The sequence below is a fragment of the Poeciliopsis prolifica genome, unplaced genomic scaffold (genome assembly GCF_027474105.1).
Source record: "Poeciliopsis prolifica strain line A6 unplaced genomic scaffold, Auburn_PproV2 SCAFFOLD022, whole genome shotgun sequence".
Taxonomy (NCBI): Eukaryota; Metazoa; Chordata; class Actinopteri; order Cyprinodontiformes; family Poeciliidae; genus Poeciliopsis; species Poeciliopsis prolifica.
The window spans coordinates 4,571,955-4,587,874 of NW_026562397.1; the positions used below are offsets into that span (position 1 = coordinate 4,571,955).

General features: G+C 39.8%; 1 protein-coding gene across 1 annotated transcript; it reads right to left on the reverse strand.

Annotated features, from left to right (window-relative positions):
- Positions 1–3,600: 3,600 nt before the first annotated feature.
- Positions 3,601–14,713, reverse strand: tsr1 (TSR1 ribosome maturation factor). Its single transcript, XM_055045748.1, has 15 exons — positions 14,566–14,713; positions 13,481–13,584; positions 13,170–13,398; positions 11,983–12,117; positions 11,439–11,875; positions 10,599–10,743; positions 10,169–10,347; positions 6,870–7,087; positions 6,616–6,775; positions 6,416–6,526; positions 6,203–6,335; positions 5,245–5,361; positions 4,970–5,110; positions 3,967–4,041; positions 3,601–3,882 (listed from the first exon to the last, which is right to left on the reverse strand). The coding sequence occupies exons 1-15, from the start codon at positions 14,681–14,683 to the stop codon at positions 3,704–3,706; spliced, it is 2,481 nt and encodes an 826-aa protein (XP_054901723.1). The 5' UTR covers positions 14,684–14,713; the 3' UTR covers positions 3,601–3,703.
- Between the last annotated feature and the right edge of the window lie 1,207 nt (positions 14,714–15,920).

Consider the following 15,920-nt stretch of genomic DNA (forward strand, 5'->3'; position numbering starts at 1 on the left):
AAATTCGATGTCTTCTCTGCTCCATTCTTGGTGTTTTTTGCATTAAACCTGCCTTGTTTGCCAGCGGCGCTTCGTTTTCTGAGCGCGACTGAACACAGAAAGTGTAACGCATGGCGTTCTGAAAACGGCGAGGGTTCGAGACCCTTTCCTGGCTGTTTTATGGGGCTCTGTGCTGCGGCGCGGTGACCTCCCTCTCACCCTGGTGCCACCCAGCCGGTGCAGGATCCAGGCTCACTCGGGGCCCCTGCCAAAACCCCAGCACGCCACATCTGCAACCCATAAACGCCAGCCACTCTCACTCCTCTGCTCCCTCGCCCACATCGCTTTAGACTCTCACACTCATCTGTTTCACTCTTTTTTTGTTTTTTTTCTTCTTGTCACCCACTAATGTTTATTTTAATTTCCCAATTCTGCTCCTCCCCCATCCTTTAAAAAAAACAACAAAAAAAAAACATTCTTTTACTGTACATCCTTTATCTCCCCTTGTCTCTCTTTCTCTCTCTCCTTCCGTTTCTTTATCCACATCCAACGGAAAAACCTCTCACCCATTATATCTCTGGTGAGAGCCAACTGGAGTGTGGTGGCAGTGAACTGGGAACCGCAGGACATTCCTGATCCCAGCAGCACTAAAAGTCACCAGCATTCGTGTCCTCTGATGAGAGCGTGTGCCAAACACACACTTCACTTATGGGCTGGAGGCAGTCTCACCACGTCGCTGTTGGTCCCCCCTCCGAAGGCAGCTAAATGTTTATCTGTTTAAAATTGATAGTGTTGGGTGAGAAGGGGCGGGCAGCGGGACTGGGGGGGGGGGAGATTTGTGCTCAACTTATTTTTTTTTCCCAGTATTTTGACTCCTCTTACCGTGAGTTGCCACCTCCTGAAGAATTAAAATGAAAAAAAAAAAATCAGTCTTCAAAAGACGTACAAAAAAAATTAAATAATGAAATGTCCTATTTCTTCTGGATGCTGTCACTTCCGGTTTGCCCTCCTGCACGGTAAAAACTACATTTTACCATTTTGGCCTATTCTAGTGCAAGTATCTTGAAACACATGTCACTACTGAGCTTGTGTCAAGTAAATAATTTCTTACTTTTGATTTGTAAAAAGTACCAATTCCACTGGTCTGTCGTTCCAACTTTTAACTGGGCATTTTTCCCAAGTTACAAGTGAATTAATTTGATACTGGAGCTATAAATGGTGAGATAAAAATTTTCATCATGTATTTTGTCATATTGCCAGAAAATAAAAAGTACTTGGTGAGATTTTGTGCTTTTGCAGTGTAAGAGGCAGGCAGCCATTTTTTTCTTCTTCTTCTTCCACTTTTTCCAACTGTAATCAAATAAAAACAAAGTGAACTTTTAACTTACTTTCTTTCTCACCTTACTTTCTTTCTCACCTTCTGGCATGCCTCTGCGGTTCAGACCCAATTTAATGCGGGGATGAATCATGCAGAATCATGTGAAGAGTTCAGCACTTTTTTTTGTATTTTATTTTTCTTTTACGATAAATACTGAATGTCATATAAATCAATGTTTTTCTACACAAGAAAGAACGGGCCAGGAGGGAAGGACACAAAGCTGGAAAGCGTTTCGGTTTTAGATTTTCAAAACAACAAAGAGATTGTGATCCGAACGTGTGTGTGTGTGTGTGTGTGTGTGTGTGTGTGTGTGTGTGTGTGTGTGTGTGTGTGTGTGTGTGTGTGTGTGTGAGTGTTGACTGGATCTGAGAAGAAGGGTTATGGGTCAAGACCACTGTGGTGAGATAAAGAGTTTTATCAGAGCGTTTTAAGATGTAAACGCTTCTCCTCTGAGGATGTTGTGGTGTACAATGCCTAAAAGAAGTAGTTTTCACAATAAAACCACAAACATCAATGTCAAGCATGTCAAACTGGAGGCCCGCGGGCCAAATCCGGCCCGTCTGAACTATTTCTGGGGTCTGCAACCTTTTCTGGTTGTTTTCAGGCGAATTAAATAAAATTGATTTAGAGCACCTTTAGAGGGGGAAAAAAAAGGAGACAAAAAGTACTTCTTTATAATTTTCAGTCAAAGAAGGTCCAGAGAGCCACTGGCAGCTGCGGAGCCACAGCTCTCGACTCTAGAGGGCCATAAAAATGGTTCTGTTTTGTGCTTGAATATTATTTTGTCAAATTAGTTTTTGCCAAATTGCATCATTGTGAAAAGACCACAGTGACGCAAATTAAATGCAGAAGCTTTATCAATACGTTCTACCACAACCGGCTCTTTGTGGCCCAAAAAGAAAATGACTGGTGGAGTTTAATCAAGATGACATACGACTGAGCAAAACACGAGATGAGAGGACGACAACGCGTGGCCTTAAAATGCTGACAAATAAAAATCTGAAAAGTGTGACGTTCACTTCCCTTTTTACTCCGATACCCTCAAATAACCGGTTTAGTAAGTTACTAAATCACTGCAGCAGCACCAAAAAAATAAAAATAAAAATCACAACTTCTCCTTATGGCTGAAATTATATCGGAAAAATCAAGCTCAGTCAGAGAATTTTATTTGATGCTAAAGAGTTAGCATGTTTTACTCAACTAGCTACTTTTTTTTGTCTGCTGATAAAATCCATGTGCTTAAATGATCCAGTCCAAGTCTAAAACTGAATTTAATTGACAAAGCGTGGCAACATTTTTAAGATAAATCTTTTCCGGCCCCCTTTTGAAACTGGAGCTACAGTTTGTACTTTATCGCTGTGCTGAACAAGACATACCCGCCTCGATAAATTGCAGCTGGACCAAAACAGTTTGTCAAAAACCTTTGAATCCAAGGTGACTTTGCAAATAGTTTGTTCATGTAAAAGTGAAGTTTCTCCTGTAACATGTCACAATGTGAAACAGATCCAGAGGTGTGAATACTTTTGAGAGAGACCTCAAGAACAGTGTGCTTGGAAAACAGTTGTTTCCATTCCCTTTTCTTCCCCCCTGCCTTTAAACTGATGTAATGTTGGCACTGCCATGTATTTTGAAACAGCTTATAAAATGCCTAATCTTGTACTTTCCACAATTGTTTTCTGCATCAGGCTCATTCTGAAACCGGTGATTTATTTCGCCCTGGTAGCCTCTCTCTCATTCCCCCTTTTTGGACCGAAATCCACTGAAGCATGGCTTTGATAAAAGATAATAAATACAACCCGACAGCTGCTATTTGTCCGAATTCTGAAACATAATTCATTGATTGCGGACAGGAATTTGCACTCCGAGTACGACTTGGGAGTTCTCGTGTCGTGATTGCACTTCCTCAAATATCGCATCATCTCTGTGTAATTATTTTGTCCTTGTTGCATTTTAATGCAGCTGAAGGCTACACACCCGCGACTTCAAAGATTGAAATGATGGATGACGAAATGCTCAGATTATTACAAGTTGTTGTAGCAACAGGTCCTGCATTTGTTTTATCATTAAGTGGGATTAATAATAATAGTAATAGCACAGTGCTCTTCGTTGGGTCTTCCATCAAATTTGCTTGACCCTTATTTCAGCAAAAATTGAGTATGATAGTAAAAAATGTATAATTACTTATTCGTTACTGCCATCTAGTGGTTAAAAAAAACGTCAAAAGCAGCACAGGAAATCAGAACTAAACAGGTACTTAGCAAGATATTTAGTTTATTTAATAGGTTTTTCATTTTTTAAACATTTCTAAACATTATCCGTTTCTCGTGTTTTATTTTTATTCTTCTTCTACTCCATATCCAAGTCATCCATTTCAATGGTCACTTCTTTCTTGAACCAAAGTAACTGTGGGGGAACGTATGGGTCGTACGTCCAGCGAGGATACACTCTCTTGTACAAATTCATTAGGACGGTGTCCTGGGAGCGAAGCTGATTATCAAATACGCATTTCATGTGACCGTGAGTTCCTGAAATGATGAAGCAAAAAATATTTAGAAGTCCCATTGGTGAGAAGAGTTTAGAAAACGAGAATAATTCGACCGTTTCCTCACCTAAAGCATCCTTGATGTGGCCTCTCCTCCCCCATTTTGTCCGCAGCTCCACTGGTTTGAACCACATGATGTCGTCTGTTGCAGGAATGAACAAAAACAATAAAATCTAGCAGAAACACATGCTAACATCTCTTTTTCTTTCCTTTTACCCGATATTTGTGTTGTCTTCATCTGAAACCTTAAAGAAGTTCCAAAATACAGCTGTTCCCTTTATATTACGCTGCATTCACATGATGTTGGAAGTTTCTAGATAGGGAGTCAGCATTTCATGTTCTCATTTCTGTAACGCAGTAATAAGTATAATGTCACTTTTAACTATTATTAATATCATAACAGAGTCGCTCCCTGACGTGAGGGAGTTTTCAAATTATTTATTTTCAATAGGAAATTTGTTTTCTCCAATTATACCGACGCTGCTTGAATGTGGGCCCGCCGCAATAAGCAATACATTGCATAATTAATTAAAATAAACTCAATAATTTCCATCAGCATGACTCATAATTTTCTCTCTTTCTACCCAAGACTGGATGGTAAGTCTGCAACGAGTACAATCTTGTTCACAAAGACTTCATGATCCATTTTATTTGTTGTTTTGGATATTTTAAGTGTCTTCCAGTTCAAATGTTGAATATTTGAAAGTTTATTGATCTTTGAGAATGTGTTCTTGCACTATTAGGCCATTACTATTATATGATTTAAAAATGCTCTGCAAAACAGCGATATTATCGTTTATTGCAATAACTTCTGGGACAATTTATCATCCAGCAAAATAGATTTTGACAGACATACTTGATTTGTGTGAATGTCTCAGGCTGGAATGGGAAAATAAGCAAATAAAGCCACGCCACTGAAAGTGTTAACAGTGCTAACTGTTATATCGGACGTTGACATTTCTTCATACTGGGTCGATAATTATTGTGCCTATAATTATTGTGTGCCCCTGAAATCCAGTAAATATTTCTGCAGACAGCGTACAGAGAAGAGTAATGTGCCGTCTTCTCACCTCTGTTAAAGAACATGTAGCGGACGACGGCTGAACGCCTGTTGATTTTGAACGGGTGTCCGCTCAGCACGATCCGCTTCAGGACGACACGCTGGGGGTCGCAGCTGAGCAGGCTACCTGTAGCAACCAGGTCCTGGACGCCTGCAGAACACACAAAGAAAAACAAACACACAACTTAGAGCGACACTAGACGAGCCGACGGGAGCAAACTTGGAAGACTGAAATTCCAGGAGAACACAGAATTGACTTGAATAAAAACTAGTCGACGGTCTCACCGTCGTTTCTCTGTTTGAAGAGCAGCACTCCCGCAGGGGGGAAGGTGATGGGGGCGTACACCGACACCACGGTGGGTGCATCCGGCCTCAGGAAGCGCTCCATCTTATGCTTGTCAGCTGGAGTACAGGACAATACTTTTGTTATACATTTGCCATTATATAAAGAAATAATAAAAAACAAATGTAAGGGAACATTTTTAGTTTGCAAAATTATTCTATGGGCTGTGTAGAGACATTATTATTATTTATTTTTTTTGCACAAAATCATTCTTAAGATAATGAGATTTTAGAATGAGCTGTTTTAGGGCTTTGTCACTTTAAATTTAAATAAGCTGCTTCTGGCCACGCCTCCCAACTCAGCATTAAGACTCACACGCGAGAAGCAGAAGTGGAGCCTCCTGCACAACCAGCGAGAATGCAGCAAGTGGTTTCTCGAAGGTCGACAACTAAACACTTGTTTTTTCTTCAGTCTGGTGCATTTGTCTGCATTTTTTGTTTTTCAGAGACTTCAATGTCCATTTTATTTGCAGTTTCGGTTGTGTTGTTTATTTAGTTTGGATATTTAAAATGCCTTCCAGTTCCAGCGCTAAATCATTGCTAGAAATTAAAGTTTATTGATCTTGAAGAGGATGTAATTGCATTATTATGCCATTTTGTTCCTTGGAAATTGTCTCTGAACAACATCATGGTTAATCGCAATAACTTCTGGAACTGAAATTGTTTTTGTGAAATCATAATTTTTTTTTCATAAATAATTTCAGTATTGCTGTGGAGACATACACTACAATACTTGCAGCTGTAAGTAAAGAAAAAAGATTGAAAAAATAATAAACTTTAAAGAAAAAAAAAAGTCCTACTTTGTTAGTCTGTCTCATAAATTCCCAATGAAACACATTAAGAATTGATGCCATAAGACGACTAACATTGAAAACTTCTGCTTGATGACTAAATATCTCACCTGTAGTGTGCTGAGAGAATATAGGGGAGGCTCGAAACCTTCGAAATCCGCAGTGGAACACCAGTTCCTCCTTGGACTTGATTGGCTCCGTGTTGCTGGGGTGCCTCTGCACCAAGAGGTGCATCACTGACATCTGTTCAAAGTGGGGAACAATTCAGAATGAGTCCAGAAAGCAGCAAGCCGCGCAGTCTGCGACTCCGACGGAGACGATACCTTCTGCTCGTGCGGCAGCAGAGACACCAGCACCAGGGGCTTGCCAGACTGGACGCTCTCCATGACGGAGAAAGGAACGTCGATGATGTGCAGCGTGACGTACCAGCCGTCCTGGAGGAAAGGACATGCGGTCAGAAAGAAAAGTTTGTTTTTCACTGAAAGACGAGTGCTGTTTTTTTGGTTTGTTTGTTTTTCAATACCATGGCTCCTTCCTCATCGGCGGCAGCCTCGGCCAGGATTCTGCGGCGAGTGCGTTCGAAGCTCTGGAACTGGAATATGCGTGAATAATCCGGAGGCAGGTTCTCCATGGGGTCCCAAGGCGAGGATCGGAAACTTTTCAGGCCCCTATAGCGCTGAAATCTGTGGGATGAGTCAACTGTCATTGTTTTTTTTCTCTCTTTTTTTGTGTTTTTCTCTTCAAAGAACGCCTCCTCCCGCATGAAAGGTCGCTGACCTGATCCTAGCTGGAGCGTCGAGGGGCGTGTCCACCTCATCAGGAAACAACTCGTGCGATCGCGCCTCCCGGTAGCGCTTCAGGCCTTCTTCTTCTGCCGCTTCGTCCATGTTGTCGTCGTACTGCTGATCTGCTCCGCCTCTCTCTGTGGAGCACAACTCCTCTTCCTCTTCCTCCTCCTCCTCCTCGTCCTCCAAAGCAGCTTGGGAACCAGTCTCCTGGGCAAGAAGGAAGCGGAGCGCAGAAGAATTGAATCTAAAATACTAGGGAGGCTTTCATCGTTTGACGTTTTGCAGAGCCATGAAAGAGGAAACAAAAAAGTAAAAACGAGGCAGATAACCATTTGTCTCGCAGTAGAAACAAATATTCTCAAGTTGAATTGACCTGAAGAGGAATAAGAAGAAGGAAGGTTTAGAGATTCACAAAAAAAACTAAAACATATAGCCAGAGCTCTCAGATAAAGTAGATCAAATCAAGAGTTTATTCCTTTTAGTCCAGACACGAATTCTATTTAACGCTAGGGCCAAAAAGATTTAATTGGCTTAATCGTGATAAAATGATTAATGAAATAACCGTCAACTAATTTAGCAATTAATTAATCATTAACTGGACGATTAACCGCTAAAATCAGCTCCTTTTTTTCAGCAACTAAAATGCAATTAGCAAAAAGAACAACACAATGCAGCAGTAACAGTGCAATAATGAAGCCAAAACTGTAAAAAAAAAATACACATATTGTGTATTTGTTTTTTAAGATAAAAAAAAAAAAACTAATTTGCTTGTAAACGTGTTCAACTCAGAACTCTTCAATTTGGAGTTTTAGCACCTTTTAACCACCTCTTGCTATTCCATTATCAGTTAATCCAAAAAATAATCATCAGATCAGACCTACACTGTAATGATCAAGATTTTACTAAACAAAAGCTCTTATTGCATATTAGCCATAAATGCTCATCGTCTTATTTAAATACAGGAATTAAAAATGATTTGCTTGTTTTCATCTTCCCATGTGTTCAATCTTGTAAAACAAAATATGGGTTAAGTGGTGACATGAAACATCTGCAGAATATATTTTATTTGATTAATCATCAAATTAATTGATAGAATAGTCGATCACTAAAATAATTGTTAACTAGAGCTCTGTTTGAAACATTTTTTTTCCATTTTAGGACCTGATATCCATGTCCTTCGATTTCATGATCATGCATTCATTTACGTTAATCTATCTCTTTGGTCTGAAATATCTCAAGTAAGTTCACAAATGAGCGTCGGCCAACGATAGCCGGTGTTAGCTGGTTAGCTCACGTTGATCCTGAAGTCTGTGCTAGCCTGACCACAGAAAGCTCTCTTGTGGATAAATTAGAAATATTTCAGGCCAAACTAGGGATACAGAGGATGGGGTTGCTCATACTTCCAAACCTTTTAAACCTTTAATTCATGATGCGCTTCAGGACAGGAACATACAATTATTAATTAAATCATGAAATAACTCCATTTCATTTAAAAAAAAACATTTATTTGAAGCACACAAAATTAATTCCACATTTATTACCAGTTTTCAGAAATTAATGACATATCTAAGTCATTATTTCATAAGTTATTTATTTTAATTTGGCACTCAACCTGTTGGAATGGTCGCTTTGCATACACATAAATGGAGGACTCTGCCAAGGATGCACAGTATGGACAGGATTTGAGAATTTCGTAGACCCTACTTCCAGTTGCACTGCATGTGTGGGAGGAATGAATCATCAGTAGTCGCTCAAAAGGCAAATCACATGAGAAGTCTGACACATGAGACGAAAACGCACAGCATGGGGTTGATTCACAACCTCTCCAACATCCTCGGCGCAGTAATAATAATCACTGTCATTTGAAGTGCCCCTTTGCCTATTGTTACCCCGTACGACCTACGTATTCCTGCTCGCCAATGCCGACATCAAATGGACCCGATTAACAATTACGGGTCGTAATGAACCCTTTTCATAAGGCCAGCTTCCCCTGCTCCCCCTCCGAGCTCCGACTTCTCTTCAAACGCCGCTGGAAACAAATAAATGCTCGACCCCTCCCTCCGTCCAGACAGGAAGTTCGGTTCACAAGACAGGAAGACAGGAGGCTTCTCTCGGGACTCTGGCTCCAAACACTATTGTTGTGATGTGGCGAGCAGCCTGGCACTGCAGGCTGGAGACGGACACAGAAAACAAACAGTGCCTCTCAGCAGAGAGGTGCACCGTCTGTGGGTCACGTATGCACCGCTCGGCCGTTTTGCGACTTCGCCGCCGGTTACGCCGTCCTGGTTGCCATCAGAACGATGGCGCCGTCTTCCGAAAGCGATCTTGACTGTTGGTTTTTGTGATTTGTCATGCCACAGGCACAAATTGAAAGAATAGTGAAAACATTTCCTCACTCATCCAAGGCAAAGGTTACCTGGATTTGGTTTTGAAATATCTAACAATAAGAGTGATGTCGTTTGTTCTAACAATCCTCTGAGGCCTCAACAGCATAACTGGATTTATGCTAAGGTTAAGTCTTAGCAGTCAGGTGAATTCTGACGTTGGTTGCATTATGTTTTTTTTAAATTTTAGGTAAAGAAGGGTGAATGCAAATGAACGCCACACATCTCTCTGGAAACCTTCTCCTTCAACATCATAACACTATCCAATTCTAACTATAGCCATAAGTGTAACTCAGGTACAGCAAACGTCAGAGAAACAAAGAGTGGTGAAGCTCGTTAGCTGTTATGTTACCTGAGACATTCGATGAGGCATTCTTTCCTCATGAGCCGTCATCAGGGAAAAGAGGATTGGCAAAAAAATATATTCAAGAAAATAAAAACATCCACAGTCATACATCTGGTGTGTGATGTTATTTGTGGGAAACCACTTAGAAACTGACCTTAAAGTTCAAAGGTCGGATCTTGAAAGAGTCCCAAAAAGTACCACAAAATTGCTTGTGCAAAACGTTTGAGTTTCGTGTGAGCGGGTAATTCTTTTTGTTTGTTTCTTCTTCAATTTCTCTTTGGCTATCTGGTGGTTTTCTGCTGAAATTTATTTTTGAGAATTTAGCATGATTAAAGGTGGATCATGGCATTTTCTTGTTTTGGTTGTATCGGGTAAACATCGTCAGCTAAGACATTTTTGGTCAATGTAAAATATACTGTTACTAAGAAAATGCGACAGGAAAAAAACTGGCCTATTCATGTCAGCATGAATAACATTCAGTTGTCATAACTACATTTGCTATTTAAATCCAAATGAGCATTTTCTTGAACAACTTAAATCTGTTGTCGGTCAGCTTACCTGAGAGCGATTCTCCTCATCCTCTCCATCCATAGCTTCATCCATTAGGTCATCATCATCATCATCACTGCTTTCTTCATCTGTCTCACCGTTCTCCTCATCTTCGTAATTGATCCATGTGGCCTGGTAGTCAGATGTTCCCTTAGGAACTTTCATCACACGCTTGTTCTTTCTGGCCTCTAAACAAAGAAAGAAACATCCAGGAGAGTAACCCGTTAGCCTGCAGATGATACCAAATGTGCTCATGCCTGTTGAGGCATATTGGTGCATTTTACAAAACTGAAAATTTGATCTAAAGTAGCTCCGTAGGATTGTTTCCTGTACCTTTATGATTCATTACAAATCGAGATACTCATGTCTTCCGTGATTTGTTTTGTTGTCTTAATTTCTCCTCTTACTTGCTTCCAGTTTTAGGACCCTGTCTCCTCACCTTCAGCGTCGAGCAGCTCTTGTTCTGTCGGCCATGTCTGCTCTCCGTCCATGGGGTCCACCTCCGCCTCCGCCTGCAGACTCTGCTGGCTGGACGGGTCCGCCTTCATCAGCACCCGCACTGGGGCCTCGTTTTCATCTCCGTCCTGAAAACAACAAAATGACAACATGTTATGCTAATGGCAAAATTAAAGATGTTTTGACATTTACGTTTTCTGTTGTTTTGCAGGATGAAGCTGAACCGTGTCGAGTCGAAGGAGTCTGGAGGAGCTGAGCGAGGGAGGCTTTTCTGTTCTGAAAAGTTCGCAATCTTCAGCTTTTTGTGAAAAAGGTTTGTGCAAACGTCATATTTCTAGTCAAACTTACCATATTGTGAGAATCAAACGCGCTTCTAAAATGAATGGTTTCAGCATTTAAGCATTATTTTTTAAATCAACACACATTTAATCACTATACCGCTGATTTAACACTTTAAAAAAAACAACACATTTTATTCACAGAACAGATGATTATTCAGATGTAGTTTTGAAAAATGTGCCAAACTTTGGAGCTCCACATTCCTGAACAAATGTGGAAAATGTTTTATGAATTTAAGTTCATTAAAATTATTTTTTATGGCCCATTACACGAGAAACACAAAGTATGAATTTAATAGCTCTTCAATAATAGACGTTTAATTCAGTTGTCCTTAATTGCTTGGTTACAAAATAAAAGTTCTGACAAGTATTTCTTTTTAAACCTTTACAGTGGCCTCTACTTTATCATCACCCTGCTATATTTATTTGAGAGGATTTTACAAAATGCTTGATGTACACCTTGATGCCTGTGGTTTAACGTCTACCTTCATCTCAACATCTTTTCCCCTTCTGACTGCGGTCAGGTTGAGGGGCAGAGGGTCCGGCGGAGCGTCGATCTGACTCAGCTGAAAGTCCCCGTGCCCGCTGATGTGCACCAGTCTGTTGGCGTGGAGGGCACGACCTCGGACGTACCCGGACACACGCAGGGTCCCCAGGCCGCTGAGCCCGCCGACCCCCTCCGCGGGGCCATTTGGCGTGAACGCCACGCGCTCGGCCAAAAGATGGGATCGTCTGGAACGGAAGCCCAGCTTCCGTTGCCTCTGGCTTCCCAGGTGCCTGAGGAGGAGGGTGGCGTCTTGATCCGAGTCCAACGGGAAGAGGCGGCTGTCCGGGAAGCGGACCTCTGTGATCTTTGACAGAGCTTTTCTGAAATCGACCCGCTTCTTCACTGAGATGTCAGACAAACCCTGACACACCAGAGCTGCACAGGGGTGGAGCGAGAAATTCAGGAGAAATTAGATCTTAGAAGACAAAACCAGGAAAATGGTGTCAAATTTTCCACATACTGTACAAAATATGGGAACCAACCATGGCTGGGGAGGCCCTGAGCGAAGAGACAAGACAGACAATGATCTCCGTAAGCGTCCCAGCCTTCAGTTGAGTCCAGGACAAACACCAGGCTGTCTGCAACCTTGGCAACATCCAGCAGGGAGTGCATGTCATCTGGCCAAAGACACAAGGAGAAGAGCTTGAAAAATGGGAGGAAGAAAATTTCAAACAATAGCTATTCTGAGCTACAAAAAATAAAATAAAATAAAAATATTAGAAAGGCACAACCCAGTTTGCCAATAATCTGAACAATGGTCATGTCAATCTATAATCAGCTCTAATTAGGGATCGGCACCCCAAACGGGAAAATTATTAGTCTTTTAAATAAACTATGTAAAATTTCCCATTTATTAAATACATCATAACAAAGTACCGCAACCATATTCAGCTTAGAAACAAACCAACCAGCAGCATGAACTCTGAGACCGCTTAAGTTCAATAAAACATAGAAGGAAAATGTAAAACTAAAAATGGCAAACAATTTTGATTTATCTTTAATCTTGGTTTTCTTGTCAATTTTTCTAGAAATACCAACATCGAGTAACAGAAACTGCTGTAGAATCTGTTTTTCTTCATTTTAAAATAAAAAAATATAAGTAAAATATTGCTTCTTTAAAAATGATAACAGCTTCTCAATGGTAAGTATTGGGCCATAATTTTAACAGTTTTTCTTTTTTCAAAAGATAATATAACATTTTGAGTCTCTAAGAGGCATGAATTGCCTTCAGTTCACATTGTAAAGCAACAAGAAAAGAAGAAAAATCCTCTCCCAGAGTATTTTGACATTTGGCAAATAATAGATAAAAAAGATAACGTTGTTGACACTAACTGACCTAAAACATGCTAATTTTGTTTTGATTTAACATGAGAGAGTGAGGAAAAAAACTTGATTATGTGCCTTGTTATACAGTATATGTAAATTCCCAGCCTCAACAAAAAAAAGTATATAAAAAAGCCAGCTAAATATGGGATTAAAGATTATATACGATAATCTTTTATTACTGGGACATTTAAGCTGTCACAGTAGAAAATAGACAGTACAAGATAAGAGAAAAACAACAGAATAAAAAACAGTTGAATAAATACACTACTTCATTTATGCAACTTTTTAAAACCAAACTTTTGATTAAAAAAAACCCCAATACCAAACATTCAACAAATCGTACCTGTGCTCTGGTTTAGAAATGTGAACCTCTGTTTGAAGCGAGGCATAATCAGTCCAAAACTATCTCCGACGCCGCTGACGCATCGCTCCAGGTGCACCACGCCCCCGGCGCCTTCGCCACGTAGCAGCGTGCAAACCGCCCCGGCGTCGCCATTAGCATGCAGGGACACCACGGCCACCAGGTGAGGAGGACCGTCCCTGCTGCCGAGTCGTCGCTTTTCCGTCAGAACCTAAGGGGACAAAAAAAAAAAGTTAACTTTGCAACAGATCGGATATTTTAAATGTTTTGTTCTTCGTGTGCATTGAAATGACCTGGTCTTTCTTCGTTTTCCGAAGCTGATTGGCTTTATGTCGTCTGTCCATCTTCCTCAGCTCTTTCCTCTGTTTTTTAGAAAGGGTCATCACTGACACCCGGCCTAGGAGGAACACGGGAACAAGGGCGTTAAAGAGACGGAGTTCTTTTTAAAATCAGGAAAACAACTGGGGGAGAAAAAAAAAGACAAAGAGTGTGAAGTTATAACTAGGCCTGTCGCAACAGGAAATAAGTCAATTAATCGCATGATAAATTAAAACAAACTCAATAATTTACACCTGCATGATTTGTCGTTTTTTTCTCTTTCTACCAAATACTGGAGGACAAATGTCCTCAGTCTGGTGCTTTGATCTCAACTACTAATTTTATTTGTTGTCTTGTTTATTTATTTTGAGTATTTAAAATGTCTTCCAGTTCCAGGTTTTCCACCTGTGCTGGAATCCAAAGTCTATTGATATTTGAGAATGTGTTCTTGCTTTATCGGGCCAACATCACTGTAAAGCTAGACAATGATTTCAAAATAACAATATTACAATTTATCGCAATAACCTCTGGAACAATTTAATCGACCAGAAAAAAGTAGTTATAGTGACAGGCCTAGTTACAACTTTGCACTCACTGAGCTTTTTCTGTTGAGTGTTTAAATATCAAAATGGCAACAAAAGAACAAAAACAAAAAAAATCTAATCAATAACAGTTCAATTTCTTCTCCCCAACAAGTTTCAATAGTTGTATTTATTTTTTGCTCATTTATGAAAACAATTAAATGCAAGTATTTGATTTGCATTTAATGAGAAAAAGTGAGAGCTTGCATCTTAATAAGTACTGATGCAAATATTGACCATGAATTTGATCGTTGGCTGCAGATCGCCGTACATTTGACTGTGACTCTCAGCTGCACGTAGATCCAGCGAAATAACCCGGAGTCGATCTAAAAGCAAATGTCATGAACTGTCTGACTGAAACGAGTGTTATCTCATCCTCTCAGTATCTTCAGACTGCAGAACACGTGAGTCAATCAAAGCAACAACCACAAAAGACACGCAACGACATCTGTGACACTTCGCCACGGAGCGGGGCCTACCTTTGTTTTCTCTTTCAATTCCACCTTTCGTCCTGTGTTTGCCATGTTTGTGTCCCTTGTTTTTCTGTTTGTAAACGCCGGGTCTGTGGCCCTGTTGTTTTTCTTCATTCGCAGCCATTTTCACCACGTGCGGAAGGTAAGCGAATCTACTTCCTGACTCCTCTGACGTCACCTCGGAGGCGCGTCCTCCAAAGTGATTTTGTTCTTTCAAAATAAAAGCCTCTCCACAAGCGGTGTCTTTTCCTGTTTCTCGTGAACTTCCGTGAGCTATACTGCCATCTACTGGTCAATTAGTGCAAGTGTAGAAAAGTAAATTGTATGGTTGATAATTGTCGAAGTTTCAATTTTATTTTCGGTAAGAAAAAAAAGAATAAATAATAAAAAAAAGAATAATAAAAAAATGTCAACAAAATATCATATTACCTTTGTTTGCTGAATGATGTCTGTACTCAGATTTATGCCGTTGTTGCTTAAATGTTGATTTGCTTAAAATGGAATAAAGATTCAAGAACATGACATTTAACGTTTTTAGACATATCTAAAGTATGCGGCCACAATCTAAACAGTTTAGAAGTGTTTGTTATTTACTTCTCATTCAATATAGTGTCACTAATTTGTGCAGGTAGGCTGTGTAAAGGAGACTATTTTTCAAGGAGAGGATCACAAAAAAAAAACATGTATATTTGCAAAGTGCCAGAATAATGACAAAAAAGCAAGTCTTTTATTCAAATTCATTCACTTAAATATATTTTCTTAGTATTTGACATTCTTGCCTATATACTTTGGTATCGTTCCACAATTCCTCACAGCAGTTTTATGGAATTTTGATCCATTTTGATCCATTCCTCCAAGACAAATAGGTCTAATTAGTCAATTAGTCAAATCAGCTATCTCAGTACAAGAGTTATTCCACTGAATCTTGAAAACATCTTCTGCTTTGTTATTGCAGCAAAAACATAAACATTTCTCGGACACAGCACCAAGAAATGTTCATTCAAAGGTGGGTGGAGCACATTTGATCAGTATTTTGACAAATAAAAAATGTACTTAAGCTAGTAGCTGTGGAGCACTTTTGCTTCTTGTTTTTATTTGAGAAATGCTGAATAATCGCTCCTTTTGCTCGAGTGCACTTTTATCCCAAAATAGATATTACCTGCTGTATTAGTTTCCTAACCTTTGTAGAAAAAAAATACATGGCAAATATTTATTCTGTCTTCATTTGTATTTATTTATACTTTAGTGCAAAATAGTAAAATTTCAAAAAAAAATTTTTTTTTTTAGGTTTATTTTTGAGATATTAAATGAGTTGATCTGATCATTTTATTGATCATTATTTTCACAAGATACCTTCTTAC

Coding starts and splice junctions, on each gene's coding strand:
- tsr1 (XM_055045748.1), bottom strand. CDS start 14,683: ATGGCTGCGAATGAAGAAAAACAACAGGGCCACAGACCCGGCGTTTAC. Junction 13,399..13,480: donor GGAAAACGAAGAAAGACCAG/GTCATTTCAATG, acceptor TTGTCCCCTTAG/GTTCTGACGGAAAAGCGACG. Junction 6,776..6,869: donor GACGCTCCAGCTAGGATCAG/GTCAGCGACCTT, acceptor CTCATCCCACAG/ATTTCAGCGCTATAGGGGCC.